At 35.1% G+C, this 16,694-nt stretch overlaps 1 protein-coding gene across 8 annotated transcripts in view; it reads right to left on the bottom strand.

Annotated features, from left to right (window-relative positions):
• Positions 1 to 2,748: 2,748 nt before the first annotated feature.
• The window catches only part of LOC127850702 (diacylglycerol kinase zeta-like), a 234,123-nt gene continuing 220,177 nt past the window's right edge, over positions 2,749 to 16,694 (bottom strand). For all 8 annotated transcript variants that reach the window (XM_052383960.1, XM_052383959.1, XM_052383962.1 and 5 more), the window contains 7 exons: positions 14,223 to 14,303; positions 11,986 to 12,089; positions 11,175 to 11,212; positions 10,082 to 10,205; positions 9,458 to 9,494; positions 8,731 to 8,894; positions 2,749 to 7,781 (listed from right to left, as the gene is read on the bottom strand). In XM_052383960.1, coding sequence (XP_052239920.1) covers positions 7,729 to 7,781; positions 8,731 to 8,894; positions 9,458 to 9,494; positions 10,082 to 10,205; positions 11,175 to 11,212; positions 11,986 to 12,089; positions 14,223 to 14,303 — 601 coding nt within the window. In that variant the 3' untranslated portion in view covers positions 2,749 to 7,728. The remainder of the gene's footprint in view (positions 7,782 to 8,730; positions 8,895 to 9,457; positions 9,495 to 10,081; positions 10,206 to 11,174; positions 11,213 to 11,985; positions 12,090 to 14,222; positions 14,304 to 16,694) is intronic.

The following is a 16,694-nucleotide window of genomic DNA, read 5'->3' as shown; positions in this document are numbered from 1 at the left end:
AACTATAACTAAACTAGTGTTGAAGGAAATGAAATTGGGGCTTTTGTAAGAGGAAATGCTGAGTATGAGGTTCTTTATAATGTTTTTAATATTTGAGGAGTTGTTGCAATTTGCAAAGTAACTCGTGCGGACATATATTTTGACTTGCTGCTCATGGTGTTTTTTTCTTTGTGCAGATTATAGAACATAGTTTGACTTTCTTGGGCTTAACATGACTTGAAACGTAGTGAAGGGATTTTTTTGATACATTGGACTTCAGCCATTGTTTATAGGTAATCATCCACCTGAAATCCCAGTGACAACTAGAAAAGACTGGTTGGCAAGCATGAATATAATTGTTACGACTGGAGAGACAGTGGACAGCTTGGGAAGACAGCACCCGAGAGTACCTAGGTTTGGTAGACCAAAGTACACCCTTCATTAAAAAGGATCTCATTCAGCTTACTATGGACAGATATGTAGAGATACCACGTGAGAGAGAAATCGAGGATGGATAACTTCAAGCCAGACAACTAATTACACCATACATGCTCACCAACGACCTACAAAACAGACCATTAATTTAACTAGAGTTTGCGTTATTTGAGGAACAGTGTGCAAGAACAATAAGGGGCTTAATATCCACTGAGCAAATATGGGCTGTCCCCCAATTTTAAGGATGCAACAACGCAACGGCAGCATCGAAGGACAGGACCAGGTTACACCCCACTGTGTCCAGAATCTCCAAGTTCTATACGGGGATGAAGTGGACAGCGCAAGTTCAGATCATGTCACGATGGAAGGCTTGGAACATAGCAGCATGCTAGAACCTGGAGGCACTCAGAAAAAAGCAACAGCAAACAACAACAGAGAAGAGCAGATCAAGTGGCCAGCAAGCTGCCAGAAAAAGGAACTGCATTTGTATGAGGATGTAGACTGCCCTTGCCGGGAGGGTGGACCAAAAACTTGCAGTGATGTTAACAGTCATGCACAGCATAGGACTGAGCAGAATTGTTGTGTGCAACAGAAGAAAGGGGTATGGACAATGCTGATATTTAATCGACGACAGCACAAGATCAACTAACTCAGAGGGGCCATACAGCTCCACACAACTAGATATAAGGACTATTCAGAAGAAGACCAGCACAAGCTTTTCTTAGAAGAGCAGAAAAACTACAGAACAATATGGAAGGCCAGATCAAGAAAGCAGCCAACTTCACAGCTAAACCCTATCTGTTCACGAAGAAGCACTAATGTCTCCGGCACCACCAAGATATGTCTTTGAGTGGCAGGAATGGAGGGGCAGGTACTGAGAGATTGCCTCGTGTTTTATAAGTTACAAAGATGATTTGATGTGTTTATTAAACATCAACAATAGGCCTAAATTCTACTACATGTACTTGAATTGCAACTTTCGAGACCACCTTGCTGGTGCCATAGACTAATCAGACGAACTTTAGAACATCAGCATTCGCAGGCATTATGCCTTTGTAAAGACCACAATTAATTAAAGGGCGGTAACTCTCTTAAAATCATTTTAGTGTTAAGACCTTACATTTTGCCCATGTGCACTGTCAATGAAACTGTTCATTTGTTGCTTGGTCTAGCAGCTGATGCTTGCACTTGGACAAGCTGAACGACAGTTGCCCATGTGGGCAAGATTCCAGACTTGGGGGGGGGGGGGGGGGAGTCAACAATCTGGACAAGATACACCAACCTGGGCAAGTATTCAACTCCCTAAAGAAACAAGTTACCACAGTGTTTAGGTATTGCCTTAAGTCATTTTCAATCTGATTTTAAAGTGGTTCACCAAGGGTAACTCTTACCATAGGGGGTACCTAAGGAAAGTATTCAAGAAGAAAATTAAGAAATTCCTTGCATTAGGTAAATTCTTAGATAAGTAAGGGCATTTTATCCTAAATACTCACATGGCCCTGGGCTGATTGTTCTCAAAGGAGAGTCTTGAAGGCCTATAGGCACTGGAGTTAACCCTTCTTTCTCTTAAGTTGGATAGGGCAACTTCTGCTGGTGGCACTTCGAATGTAAGCAATTAATGTCTCCAATTGCCAGTCATCTCCCCAGGCTTTGTTTGCTGCACTCAGAAGACATGCCCCATGTCAATAGTTCTATAGCTATAATAAATCCTGCGAGGTGCACCATAGCCACACAGCTGGTGGGAGCAGCGGAGGTGAAAGAAGCGGTAGGACAGGGAGTTCCCAGGCAGAAATGCTGATAAGGTTGCAGAAGGATTGGAGATGCATATCTTGAGATTGTCAAATTAGCAAACCACATGAAAGTAGCCTTTTCTAGATTTCATTTAATGGGCATGACAACAGATATTCTGAATGTAAATGTCTAACCTGTGCATATTTAGGTTTCATTGGCTACATGTACCGATTTATTTATATGTAAATAATATATCTATTAATGCCGGGAAAACAAGGATACATTTAACCTATATTGACTATAAATAGACCCTATTTTCATGTTTAAACCATCATATAATATACAACCTCAAGCACAGAAGGACCACACTTCGCCCAATATCATTAAAGTAAATTTCCAGAATCTCGCTAAAAAGTGAATTATAGGACAAAGGAATGAACAGTGATAGAAAAAATATTGCTCATCCTGCCCATTTGTCCCCCCACCCCCCTTCCCCCTAAATTTATCTGATTTCCTATAAAGTCTGTAAAAGAAGTATCACTCTGTGAAAAAGCTGCTTAACGTTCTTAGAACCTTTGAAGTAATTAAATCAACAACACAGAATATTTTAGTAGTAACTTTATTGGAATGTTAAAATAATAAATACAAGATTTCTAGCACATGCAGTTAAGTTGGAAATCTGAAAATGATTTTCTAGCACAATATCCAGTCTGAACATGGAGCTAAAATATACCAGAAAATCTTCACATACTACGTATCTGACATACACAGGGTTTCTTGTGTGCTATAAAAAGGAAGAACACGTGTATTAAGAAATCAAAAGCGATGGGTGTTGTTTTTATTTAGACAAAACAAGCTAATTTTAAGTAGTTAAAGTGAAAGCCAATGTTTCATTTGTAAATGTACCTTAGCAAAAAAATACTTTATATTAAAAAAGTATGATTTTTATTAAATATTTAGAATGAATTGGAGGATAAAAGATTGATATAATATTTGAAAGTGTTCTTCTTGAATTAAATTTGTTTTTGTTTTAATATATCTGGCAATTGTTCATATTATTTAACATACTTCATAATGTCATATTTCTAACTGAATTAGTGTGCAAGAAATTGCAGTTTAATTATACATTGTACACAGACAAAAAAATCCTATAAACAAAAAAAGCACAAATGTCAAGACTTGCAATAATTTAAGTAGTTCAAGAAACTTGCAAGTGATTGTTTCTATGACCAGTAAGAATTAAAATAACTTGTGAATAAAACAGTTTAATGTAGGTGACAACGGTTTTCAAATATTGTACCAGGCAACGTAGTCACAACCTGTATTGTGGGGCGCACCTGGTATAATATGCGGGACATTTACAAGATTTTTAACATGAGTTCATATAATACATTATATCAAAAGAGCTAACCCAAGTTTAATCAAAATGCACATTGTTTTTTTAAACAATTATTTTGTAAATTTTCTTTTAACAATTTTTGTACAAAGTATTTTAAACCAAAATAGTAAAGATCAAATTTATAGACTGTGAGGCAAAATTATACAAATTACTCTTAATTACCGAAATTGCCTATTTTTATATTATCATATTTTATGCTTGTGTATATCATACCAATACCGATGAGTATATTATTATATTTAAATTAATTTATTCTACTCCATTAGTAGCACTGGGCTGAACAGGCTAGCAATAAGATTGGCCCTGCAAATTTAAATAAAACTACCAACATTCAGATATACAAGTGGAATACAAAGTCAACAATCTAACAGTTTTGTAGCAACACATAGCGTACAGTACTCATTGTTCCCATTATAAGCTTCAATGGCAAACATTATGGGCACATCTCAAAATGCTTACAGCACTTGAGGAAATTCGATGATTATCATCAAAACATGAAACATTGATATGTATATTTGTTATAAAACGTTAAACAGATATACAAACGATCATAATCAATATGAAAATACACAAATGATCAAAATATATAATCTCGTAGAAAAAGTACTTTTGAATATAGTTACACACCTTAAAGACAAACATGGCAACTTGAAATGTCATTGGCATTCTGTCAATAAAATTGCCTGTGTTAATGCAACATTTAATTGGTTAGTACATTAATAAAGACATGTACCTGTATATCAGTATTTAAAATATACATGTACTAACGGACTACTAACTACAATAGTATATGGTTTAAGATCCAATATGATCCAATAAATAATAATATATTGTTGTTTATCACTTATTAATGCTACTGTATTCACATTATTATATTGTGTAATGCATCTATTGACTGCAAACAAAACAGATGATTAAAGCATTAACAGGAGTTTTCCAAAACTTGTTGTTCCTTTTGTCTTCCAACAGTTCATTCAGTTACCAGAAACCCGTGTCTATCTGTAATATATCTGTGTTAAAATATCTTCTTTTAATTTATACATGTATGAAATTTTAAATAAATAATGGGAATTTCAACTAAAATTGTACAAGTTTTCTTTATTGTTTGTGCATAAAGTAAATATGCATGTAAGTAGCTTAAAGCAACTAATTTCACTAAACTGACAATTTAAACAGTGAGAGAAACCTTGCAAGTTTGAAATGAGAGTCAAGAGACAAGAAGTTGCCCCCATGTAGGATGATAAATCTTAACGGCTATGTAACTCATTGAAACAAGAGATGTGTTTGTCAGAAACACAATGCCCCCTACTGTGCCAATTTGAAGCCATATATTTGACCCTGAAGGATGACCTTGACCTTTCACCACTCAAAATGTGCAGCTCCATGAGATGTGCATGCATGCCAAATATCAAGTTGCTATCTTCAATAATTCAAAAGTTATTCCTTGTTATTGCAAAACTTCAACCAAGGTGGACACACACATACAATGACAGACAGACAGACAGGCCAAAAACAATATACCCCCGCTTCTTCGAAGAAGGGGGCATAAAAACCTTAGGCTTTTCATGATGCGGTTGCATTTAAATACAAGGGATGTAAGTATAACACTGAGCTTACATTGAAGCAATTCAATTTTTAAGGAAGATTTTCTGAACCCATTTAACACACAGACTACATATATATATTATATATATATACTACATAGGACGTGTGCTTGGCACGAGACATTTGGATATACAGATGTCATATATGCTATATCTATGAACTGTAGCAACCACAATGCGTAATAATTCTTAAAGTTGTTGTGAAATGTAGACATTTCTTAAAGTTTATAGTAAAATGTGTTGTGTCTCGGAAATGTAGTAATTCCTAACAACCCTGCAGAACCTGCCACAGTCTGCTGACACATTCAATATCTGGAGACTTCTGTTTTAAAATGTATTCAAAAAGTATTGTGTACTGTACGTTCGAAAACTTTTTTACATAAATTGATGATATCTCAATAACATGCTTAAAAAGATTACAAAGAAAGACGGGAAAAATATAATGAAAAAAGCCAAAAAAGTGCAACTAGCACACAATTATTGTTTAAAAAAAATGTGCTACTAAAGACTGAAAATCAATTTACAGTGCTCCATTTTATTAACACAACAGGTGTACAAATAATGAATTAAATTCACATAAAATAATATAAAATAAAATGGGTTTGAAAAAAAGTAAATCTGTTGTTTTTTTCATTTGCAAAATTGTTAAAAAAATCTCCAAATTAAGTTGATACCAATTTTTTTTAAATGTCTGAATATTACGCAAAATCCCAAGTTGTTAATTTAACAGATATAACATCTCAATATTTGTTAATTTCCCAAATTGTTCAATTATCTTCCTTTATGCTATTACTTAGACAAAATGCATCCTAAATGTCATGTGTTACAAATAAATGTATACATCAATACAGTTCAGGAAAAACGACAGAGCTTCAGTATTGTTATATGTATTAATAACAGACTTAAGCAAATTTTAAAGACGCAAACCCAAATTTTAAAGACGCAAACCAACTATTTTTGTTTTAGTATTTCAATCAAATGAATATAAATTATTAACAATTACATATACATTAAAGCATAAAAAAGAAGAACAAACATAAGTGCAATATCATCCTTATAAATCAATTATTGACAGTACAACATGTTTATAAAATTATCCACAACAATAACAACAACAACAAAGTCTTCTCAGTAATTCTGATCCACAGAATACTGTCAAACTTTTGTACCATATGTTAAACATAAGAAAGTCTGGTGTTATTTTGTGAACGAAATTGGTCACATAAAAACACTAGATATTAACAACTTTATTTTCCAAAGCAGATTAACAGACAAGTTGAATGATACAAAAATGATTAAAGATGATTTTGTCCTGGGTGAAATTTTAAACAAAGTTTTTGTCGGGTTGAGCAAGAAACTGAAGTATCGGCTGAACAATGTTACAGCAGATACAATGGTTTACCTCTCAATACTTGTGAACAATGTTACAGCAGATACAATGGTTTACCTCTCAATACTTGTAACAATGTTACAGCAGATACAATGGTTTACCTCTCAATACTTGTGAAAAGGCCAACATTTGACCTTTGTAGTGTTATAAAAACAACCTTTTTAAAAGGTCACAGACATGCACCTGTCACACATGCGGGGAGCAAATCAGCTACATGACTTTGTAAAGGTCTAATTATCAATACAAGTCTCAACCTACTTATTTTGGTATTCTTGAGTTGCAAATATTAAATTTTCTGAGAGAATGATCTTTAAAACCTCAGTTTTAGGCTAGAACAGTACACATTATTTTTGGACAATGCCTGATAGAACTATCTGTGTAGAGCAAGTACATAGTGATTCCATTTCGAAAATTTTCTATACTCAGATTTTCCATTGTCACTTTTTATGGTTGAGATTTCAACTGATATTGAGAACTTATGAAGTCATGTCACTACTTTTGAGTATAGTGCAAACAACTGAACACTAAAGTAGCAATCGCCTATAAAACACATGCCCCTGTAGATTAAGGGGGTGGTTTGAGACAAAGGGCTTGGGATGCACCCTTCTTAGAAGTGTATAAAAAAAATCTATTATAATATGTAACGTAAAATTTTTCTTTCAAAAATATAACAACAAATAAAAATTATTTTTTCGGACTTAGGTGTAATTTGTTGCAAACGATTTTGCATACACGCTAAAGTTTATGCTTTATTGTAGGAAAGAGCAATTCTTATCATCACATTTGAATCCAGAGTTTGGATCACAATCAACACACAATAAACCTGCCAAAATGTCTGCACTTAATAAACTAGTCGAAACTGGTTGCAACAACTTTCACTTGGTAACAACCAGACAATGGAAAACCAATGGTCACCGGCTGTCAGAGCTTTTTCTGGTAGGCTTTGATTTGAAGCATTATCCAAAATCCTGAATACATGGTTGGCATATAAAATAAATAACTTGCAAATTACGTTTTTAATGACAACCACTTTGTATTTTCTTTGGTTTCCATGGGAAAGAGAACAGGATTTTTTCTAAAAAGGTCCGTTGTCATGCACATATTTTCATCGTTATGGTGAGCAAAAGGTCTAGGTCATGCCGCTTCCACATTGTAAAAGTTTCTGGTGTCGAGACTCCAGTGGCAGGTCATCAAACAGCCGTCTCCTGGTCTTCAGAAACAACCATCTGGAAATGCTCCTGACCTGCAGAAGGAAATGAACTCTTGCTTGAGTGGCTGAACTCAGAGAACTTCTGGTTATGGTAGTTACTGGTTACGGTTACCATGGCTAAAATATGTAAACAGGTCTACACTGACAAAAACTTTGTTCTCAGTTTAGCCAAATCCATATAATAAACTCTATAATTAAAAATATTTGTCCAATCTTCACTATTACATTGACAAAAAAAAACACAGCCCATGTGATACACTCAGCTGTATTCTCATACTAACCATTTCATTTTGACGTCAATTAGTTCATTTTTAATTAGACAAATATGACTTTTACCCCTGCCTCAGATATGTTCAAAGAGAAATTACTCAGGAATGCATGGATTATTGGCCATGAAAAAAGGGTCCTGCACACATCGGCTTCAATGCGATGTCAAATTTAAAGTTTCAATTGAATTTCTTTAGAAATATAAAAGTTTGATACACAATCTTAGGACTCAAATATACCATCTTTAAACTTTGTTAGCCAGGTTTAAAAATTGTGGTAAAAGTTGTGCATCAGGTATTCTTATCCCCCAAAAATAATCCCTACATTGTGTCAATGGCTTAAACAAGTAAACGGGTCTTCTCATCAATATGATAATAGTTATACAATTGAGCCCAGCTGCCCTGGGAAAACCAGATTTGATAGATTTGCATTAAGTGTCATCCCAGCGTACCCTGTGCAGTTTGCAATTATGTTTAGACGAGACTTCCTTCAAACAGAAATTTCATGAAAGCGGAAAGTCAATTATGAGAGTGCCGACTGCACAGGCTAATCTGGGAGGACATTTCACGGGCAAGCATTAAGCCTCATTTTCACAGAGCTCGGCTCAAATGCATAAACTCATTCAATTAAAAGTATCTCCTATTCTTACAAATGATTTAAACCAGTCCACATTGATAATATCATCCATAAAAACATGCACCCCTTCCCAACCTACTCTCAAGGTATGCAGCCAGGTCCCTGTCGTCTGCCCTGAGAGCCTGCATGCGGGGTGTGTTACCCTGGCAGTCCTTCCGTGTCAGGCAGGCCTTCGCCTCCACCAGCACACAGCAGATTGTGCGACGCTGGTACCAGGCAGCTTTGTGTAATGCTGTTTGTCCTCTGAAATGGCGCAATAAAGAATAAATTCCACACTTTTGGAGAGATTATTTTCAAAATCCAATATTTTCTCAACCAAATCTCTTAAATGCTGCCACACGCTCCAAAAGATAGTTGTATATATCTTGGGGGGGAAATTACGCCATAAAAGGTGAATTCCAAAATTTTGAAATGATTTTTGTCACAATGCAACTTAACATCAAATCTCTGGAATGGTGTCATGCTTAAAATGACCATTCTTGAGGTGTTATTTCAAAAACCAACATTCTCTTTTATTAATAAATAAAATTTATTTGAATATTGCTTAAAACAATCTTCACAAATTAAATTAATTTCATTTTAAGAAAATATAAAATATTACAGGCAATGTTTCTTAAAAGTCCATCTTACATGAAACCTAATACAAAGGGAGTATAATTCTCATAAAGGGATATTTATTGGCACATCCCGATTACAATATTGTTTTTAGTACCAGACAAAATCATCCATTTTTCAAGTGTTTTTTTTTTAATTCAAAGGCTTGTTCAAACGCGTTACTGCAAATGAGCTATAACTGTTGCACTTACTTTTCATAATCCACCATGTCTAAAATTACTGGCGGCGCTGCAAAAGAAAAAGGCAATTCACCCATAAAACTCGGGAAGCGGACAACGACAACAAGCAAGGCATGGTATTGTAATGCGCATAGGGGGTTTAGAGGGTTAGGGTTAGGGGTCGGGTTAGGGTTAGGATTAGCCTTAACCCATACCTTAACCCTAACCAAACCCCTAAGACTAACCATAACCTAACCATAACCCATGGTTATCTCCCCTATACCATGCCTCGCTCGTTGTAATTGTCCTCTTCCCATAAAACTCAGATAAAATTGAATGAGCATGAAACTGACAACGCAATCTTTTCCCAACTTGCCTGTTGCATATTATAAAAGTGACAAACAATACTTCCTTGTGTTTTACTGGAAATTTATCATTGATTTAAACCTGGAAATCCCCTGTTTGAACATTGAACACTATTGAAAAATTATAATGTGAAATGGCAAGAAACTTCCTGCAATAGTCTTCACTTTAATCCTTTAAATACGTATTTTTTTGTTTAGAAAAATCTGAAGCTATTGCATCTATCATAACAAGCAGATGCAACAGTTTTACACTGAGCACCTGAATTGTATTATTTACGTTCTAAAGACGTACCATTCTTGATGAGGAATTTCACTATCTCTTTATGGCCAAAGCGCGCTGCGTGATGTAGAGCCGTCATGCCGTACTGGTCCGTACACAGCAGGTCCACGTTGCCTGTGTTGTACAGGTCCATGAGCTTAGAAGAAAAAATTGATGGGTTTGTTAAGATTATTGGCAAGTGGAATCACAAGTACAAATAATGAGTTCATTTGTAGTAAATAATACTCTTTTAGCATTAACCCTTTAAGCGCTGGAACTGAATTTTAAAGGCCTTTGCAAACAGTTTGGATCCAGATGAGACGCCACAGAATGTGGCGTCTCATCAGGATCCAAACTGTTTGCTATTCTGATAGTATTCTTTGAAAAAAATAGAAGAAAATGCTAATTTTAGAAATTCTGCAGACGACATTTTAGCAGACGACAAATTTCCCAGCATGCAAAAGGTTAATATGCACCATCAAATGATCCTTGTTCTATGAAAATTGGGCTAAATATATGTGCTAAAAGACTCCTCCAGATTATCATGTGCAGTTAACACAGGCTCATCAGGAATACACTTTCAGCCTTAACCCTTTGCATGCTGGGAAATTTGTCGTCTGCTAAAATGTCATCTGTTGAATTTCTAAAATTAGCATTTTCTTCGATTTTTTCCCAAAGAATACTATCAGAATAGCAAACAGTTTGGATCCAGATGAGACGCCACGTTCTGTGGCGTCTCATCTGGATCCAAACTGTTTGCAAAGGCCTTCAAAATTCGGTTCCCGAACTGAAAGAGTTAACTTGTCCGTGCATTAAGACCAGTTTTCCCCAAACACGGCTCATAATATCGACTTCTTGGTATTTTTATTTGGAAAGTGGTTAAATGCAATTAAATCCTATAAGCAGATGCCCTTTAAAAATGAAGGATTTGGAGCTAATTTTTACCTACCTACATTAGACTAAGAATAGAAGAATATCGTCCCTTGTTCTTAAAGGTATTGTTATATTGAATTTGATGTGGGATCCATCATTTTTATTGAGAGTGTTTTGAGATATAAACACCTCAAGAAATTAAATACCTGATACTGATATTGAAGTATATAATAACTCAATGCAAATGTTCTACCTTTTGAAGATCCCCACGTTTAGAGGCATCTATCATCACTGCAACAAAAGAAGAAAGTTTTACAAATTCTTCCTTCAAAAATAATTTAACAAATGAATAAAGAGTAAAACAACAAATGAATATCAATCACTGACAGATTTTTTCATCTTTTTTAACCGAAACATTTTTTAAAGAAATCAATCTTTTCCAAACTTAAACATTCAAACTTAAAGATAGTGATCCTACTGCACTTCGACCCAAAACTTGTAAAGTCACTTGAACCTTCTCTTAAACATGTCCAAACATGTTAACATGTAATAAAAACTAATTCTTCATAGTCCTTGTCAGTTGCTTTGATCTAGAAATGATCAAGAGTTTTAGAGCTAAACTAACTTTCAGTTGTTGACAGTGGTTTCAGTCTATCACTGTTGTTTTTTCCCTGATTTTGTTTACATTGTTCAGTGCTTTACAGTGGTTTACTATCGCCGTCCTTATTAACCCTTTCCCACGCAGAGCCAAAGTCAAATGGCTATGTGCAAACAGCATAAAACCAGAACAGCCTCCGAGTAACTCGCAGTCTGTTCAGGTTTTATGCCGTTTGCTGCTCATCATTATCTAAGTTTAGGAGATGAAGCCTTAAAAACATGAATCTAGTAAGAGAGGTCTTAAATTAAATATAAGGGACTACAAATGCGTGAAAATACGTATCTTAATGGAAAAAGGTTAACTTACTTCAATGCTTGACACTGGTTTCACTCTATCATCCCTTCTCTAACCTTACATTTATCACTGCTTGACAGTGATTTCTCTATATCACAGCTTTCAAACTTACTTTTATCGGTGGGTGACAGAGGTTTTGGTCTATCGCCAGTTGTGGTAAAGTGAAAGGGTTTTGCTGAGCTGGCAGCAGGAACATTAGGGGAGCCAGGCTCGGAACTGAAACAATGCCACGAGAAATATTGCTATTCATCAGAATGCTTATAAAGCAAAATTGTGACTGTATGAGCACTGATGTAAGAAAACTGAGCTTAATGAATGAGCGCTAAATGTTGTCCCAGATTAGCTTTTGCAGTCTACAAAGGCCTATCAGAGACGACACATACTGGATATTTTTATAAAACAGTGACATCATTTAAACCTAAATACCATAAAAGCTGAAATTGTTGTCCCTGATTAGCCTGTGCTGACTGCACAGGCTAATGTGAGACAACACTTGACGCACATGCATTAAGTCCAGTTTCCCCAGAACAAGGCTCATATATTCCCTTATAAAAGCTCCACATCGCCTTACCTTGTCTTATGTATAAGAATTATATTCCTGTCAGATTCTTAGCTGAATTTACCTTTAACCTCAAACCATTGAAGCCAGTGTATACCTTTTATGTATATTTGTTTAAAGATACAGGAAAGCTACACCTACAAATAATGTTTTGAACTAGTTTATATGAAACTAGATGTGGGCTGAAATTCATGTATTAAAACTCTCTTCAAGAAAATGTTATGTCCTTGAGGGTATTTAGATGGGAACAAATTGTAACTGCTTTTAAAAGAATTTTTTGGTTACAAAATAAAGCAAAAGTGAATAGAACGTAATATAAATTTAATGTTGTTAACACCATAGAAAACAAGATGCGTTTGTGAAACACAATGTCCCCCTATATGACGTCTGACCTTGAAGGATGACCTTGACCTTGACCCTTCACCACTCAAAATGTGCAGCTCCATGAGATACACATGCACTTCAAATATAAAATTGCTAGCTTCAATATTGCAGAAGTGACATTACATGAGCAATTTTGACCCATATATTTGACCTTGAAGGATGACCTTGACCTTGACCTTGACCTTTCACCACTCAAAATGTGCAGCTCCATGAGATACACATGCATGCCAAATATCAAGTTGCTATCTTCAATATTGCAAAAGTATTCATAAAATAGGCGATCTGGGCCACATATATTTGACCTCTGACCTTGAAGGATGACCTTGACCGTGACCTTTCACCACTCAAATTGTGCAGCTCCATGAGATACACATGCATGCCAAATATCAAGTTTCTATCTTCAATATTTCAAAAGTATTCATAAAGTAAGCGATTTGGGCCACATATGTTTGACCTCTGACCTTGAAGGATGACCTTGACCTTTCACCACTCAAAATGTGCAGCTCCATGAGATACACATGCATGCCAAATATCAAGTTGCTATCTTCAATATTGCAAAAGTATTCATAAAATGAGCGATTTTGGCCACATATATTTGACCTCTGACCTTAAAGGATGACCTTGACCTTGACCTTTCACCACTCAAAATGTGCAGCTCCATGAGATACACATGCATGCCAAATATCCAGTTGCTATATTCAATATAGCAAAAGTTATTGCAAAATGTTAAAGTTGGCGCAAACCAACCAACCAACAGACCAACCAACCAACAGACCAACCAACAGACCAACCAACAGACAGGGAAAAAACAATATATCCCACACTACTATAGTGGGGGACATTATAACAAAGTATATACAAATTCGTAAATGGGTAAAATCAAAATAAATGGATCAAGACAAATGCTTGATGGAATACACAATAGATTCAGTAACATGCAAAACAAACTTCTAATAATTGACTGAGATAGTGAAGATGTTTTTGTAATGCAGAAAATCATTTTGAAATGGCTCAGATAAAGAAATGTTTGTCAGAAGTAAAGATCTGAAAACTGGACTTGAAAATGGTTGTGCAACAAACCAACTCAATACTATGGAATCACTCATTTTAGTGAATCCAAATGTCCAATGATCGTACCTTGCTCAAATCAATCAAAAAGGAATGAGAAGATAGACAATACATTATTTCCTTGAGCTAGGACACTACCATAGATGTAGAATTCGCAAAAAACAAATCAGAATGATTTGGATTTGTCTGTGCATTTTGAACCTATTTACAAGACCTACCTAGTTTCTCATAGCAAACATGAAAACATGGTTTTGATAAATTTACATCCAAGTGTACGTGCCACAAAACCATGATGCAACTATGTTTGTTATGACTACCGAAACTAAAAGATGCCGGACCTGTTGTTGGAGCCAGGTTGGTTAGGTGGAGACAGAAGGTTTTCAGTGCTTTCCGGTCTCGGAATCTGGCGACCATCCAATCTACAATACAGATGCACAGGGCACTACGAGTTAGTGTCTCTCTAGACTTGCTGGGTTTGGAAAGCGATACTAAGTTGAGAGTTGCAGACTATTCAGCAGATCTTGTTCACTCACCGCATGGCGGACAAGGATCTAGTAAAGTACAGCTCGTGTGAAACAAACTTATAGTAAGATTTAAATAGCAATTGTATATTTCTGCTTGTGTTTTGTTTTTATTTTCGTGATTTGCTTAGTTTTTCTTTATTTTCTTAATTGCATAATTGTTCAGATTGAGCGTCATTGGCTGCAGTTTCCAATATACAATTACTCTTTAAATACTGAGCAAAATATCTTACTATATAATTACTCAATATTTAACAACTCACTAGCTAGAATTTAAACAATGAGTGACTCTGTAAGATTTGTATTCAGCTACCATTGCACAATAACAAAGATTTTCAAAAACAATAGTGACAAAAGATGAAAGTTCGACCCTGATGCAGAGAGAAAGAGTGTTTGTTTCACCTAAGCTAACTTGTGTACTGATAACAGATTAAGTTGGTGTTGCCAGGAGAGAGGGAAGAGGTGGAAGAGAATATACTGTTAGTTCAGGACAGAGGATGTGGTGATATCACATATAATATTTCTCTTTTCTTTTATTGTTTGCTTTTTTAAAATACTGTTTTGATTTTTTGTTTTATGTATATGCACCTTTTGCTGCGTCCTAATAACAAATAGTGCTTTTAATTTGTTACTTTGCTTGAATGATGATCACCTTTCAAATTAAATTAAATCAATAACATAAATTCCTTCACCTGAGGGGGAAATTATATGAGTGGGAAATTATAAAAGCAAGGAAAGACCTAGCAAATATCTAGCTAGTATTAAACACTTTTCAATTATTATCTACAATTTACACAAACACAAGAAATAAATTTAAACAAAAAAAGTACAAAGATCAGGAAAAACGTTACAAAAAATGTTAAATTATATTCAATCAACTAAAAAACAACTGGCACGCGAACTTGCTTTATAGTTGAACACATTTATGTTAAAAAGTATTAAAGTCAAACTCAAAAATAGGTACACATATTATATACTTAAATGAAAAAGAATCATGGAAGACTGGTCAAGACAACAATAGAAGTAGCAAAATACAAGCAGTTAAAAGACACATCAGCTCTAATGGGCATTTGTTACTATGCACATCAATGCAATGAAGAAATAAAACAGTAAAAGCGTAAGAAGTTTTAAAAATTATAATAAAGATTGTAAATATTCTATAATATTTTTATGAATGACTTCAAATTAACAGATTGTCATGCTATTTCAAATTATAAATTAACAATACTATTGTCAAGCTGACTCAAGCAATATGGTCCCCTACCGGTGAAACTCCACCATTTTCAACAATATTTCTAGTGTATTTGTTGCCATAGCAACCAGAATTCTTGACGTAAGAAAAAAATGAAATGACATGCATAATCTCCATATTGCCATCTATCCATATTTCAAGTTTCATGAAAAAATATTTAGAACTTTTAAAGTTATCGCAGGATCCACCATTTTCAGCAATATTTCTAGTCTATTTGATGCCATTGCAACCAGAATTCTTGACGTTGGAACACAATGAAATGACGTGCATAATCTCCATATTGCCATCTGTCCATGTTTCAAGTTTCATGAAAAAATATGAAGAACTTTTACAGTTATCGCAGGATCCAGAAAAGTGTGACAGACAGACTCACAGGCAGACACCCAGAGCGCAAACCATAAGTCCCCTCCGGTTTCACCGGTAGGGGACAACAAACAGAATTAATATTTTAAGCTTTGACTTGGATAGGCATTATTTTAACTGAAATATTTCCATATTTTAATGAACACTTCAACACAGAGCAGAAGTATAATACCGGCACTTCTTCGTTAGCTATGTGCAAGGACAAATAACTCACTTATGAGTGAATCACTGAGAATAAAGTGTCTTCACATCTAAACCTCATGGAAATTACACAAGTTTCAATTTTAACATGTGAGGAATATGAAAGTACTTTCAACAAACTTTTGCAGATTGAACAAGATGCGTTTGTGAAACACAATGTCCCCCTATATGACGTTTGACTTTGAAGGATGACCTTGACCTTGTGAAGGATGACCTTGACCTTTCACCACTCAAAATGTGCAGCTCCATGAGATACACATGCATGCCAAATATCAAGTTGCTATATTCAATATTGCAAAAGTATTCATAAAATAAGCGATTTGGGCCACATATATTTGATCTCTGACCTTGAAGGATGACCTTGACCTTGACCTTTCACCACTCAAAATGTGCAGCTCCATGAGATGCACATGCGTGCCAAATATCAAGTTGCTATCTTCAATATTGCAAAAGTATTTATAAAATAAGCAATT

The sequence above is a fragment of the Dreissena polymorpha genome, chromosome 11, assembly GCF_020536995.1.
Source record: "Dreissena polymorpha isolate Duluth1 chromosome 11, UMN_Dpol_1.0, whole genome shotgun sequence".
Taxonomy (NCBI): domain Eukaryota; kingdom Metazoa; phylum Mollusca; class Bivalvia; order Myida; family Dreissenidae; genus Dreissena; species Dreissena polymorpha.
This window is presented reverse-complemented; position numbering and strand designations above follow the sequence as displayed.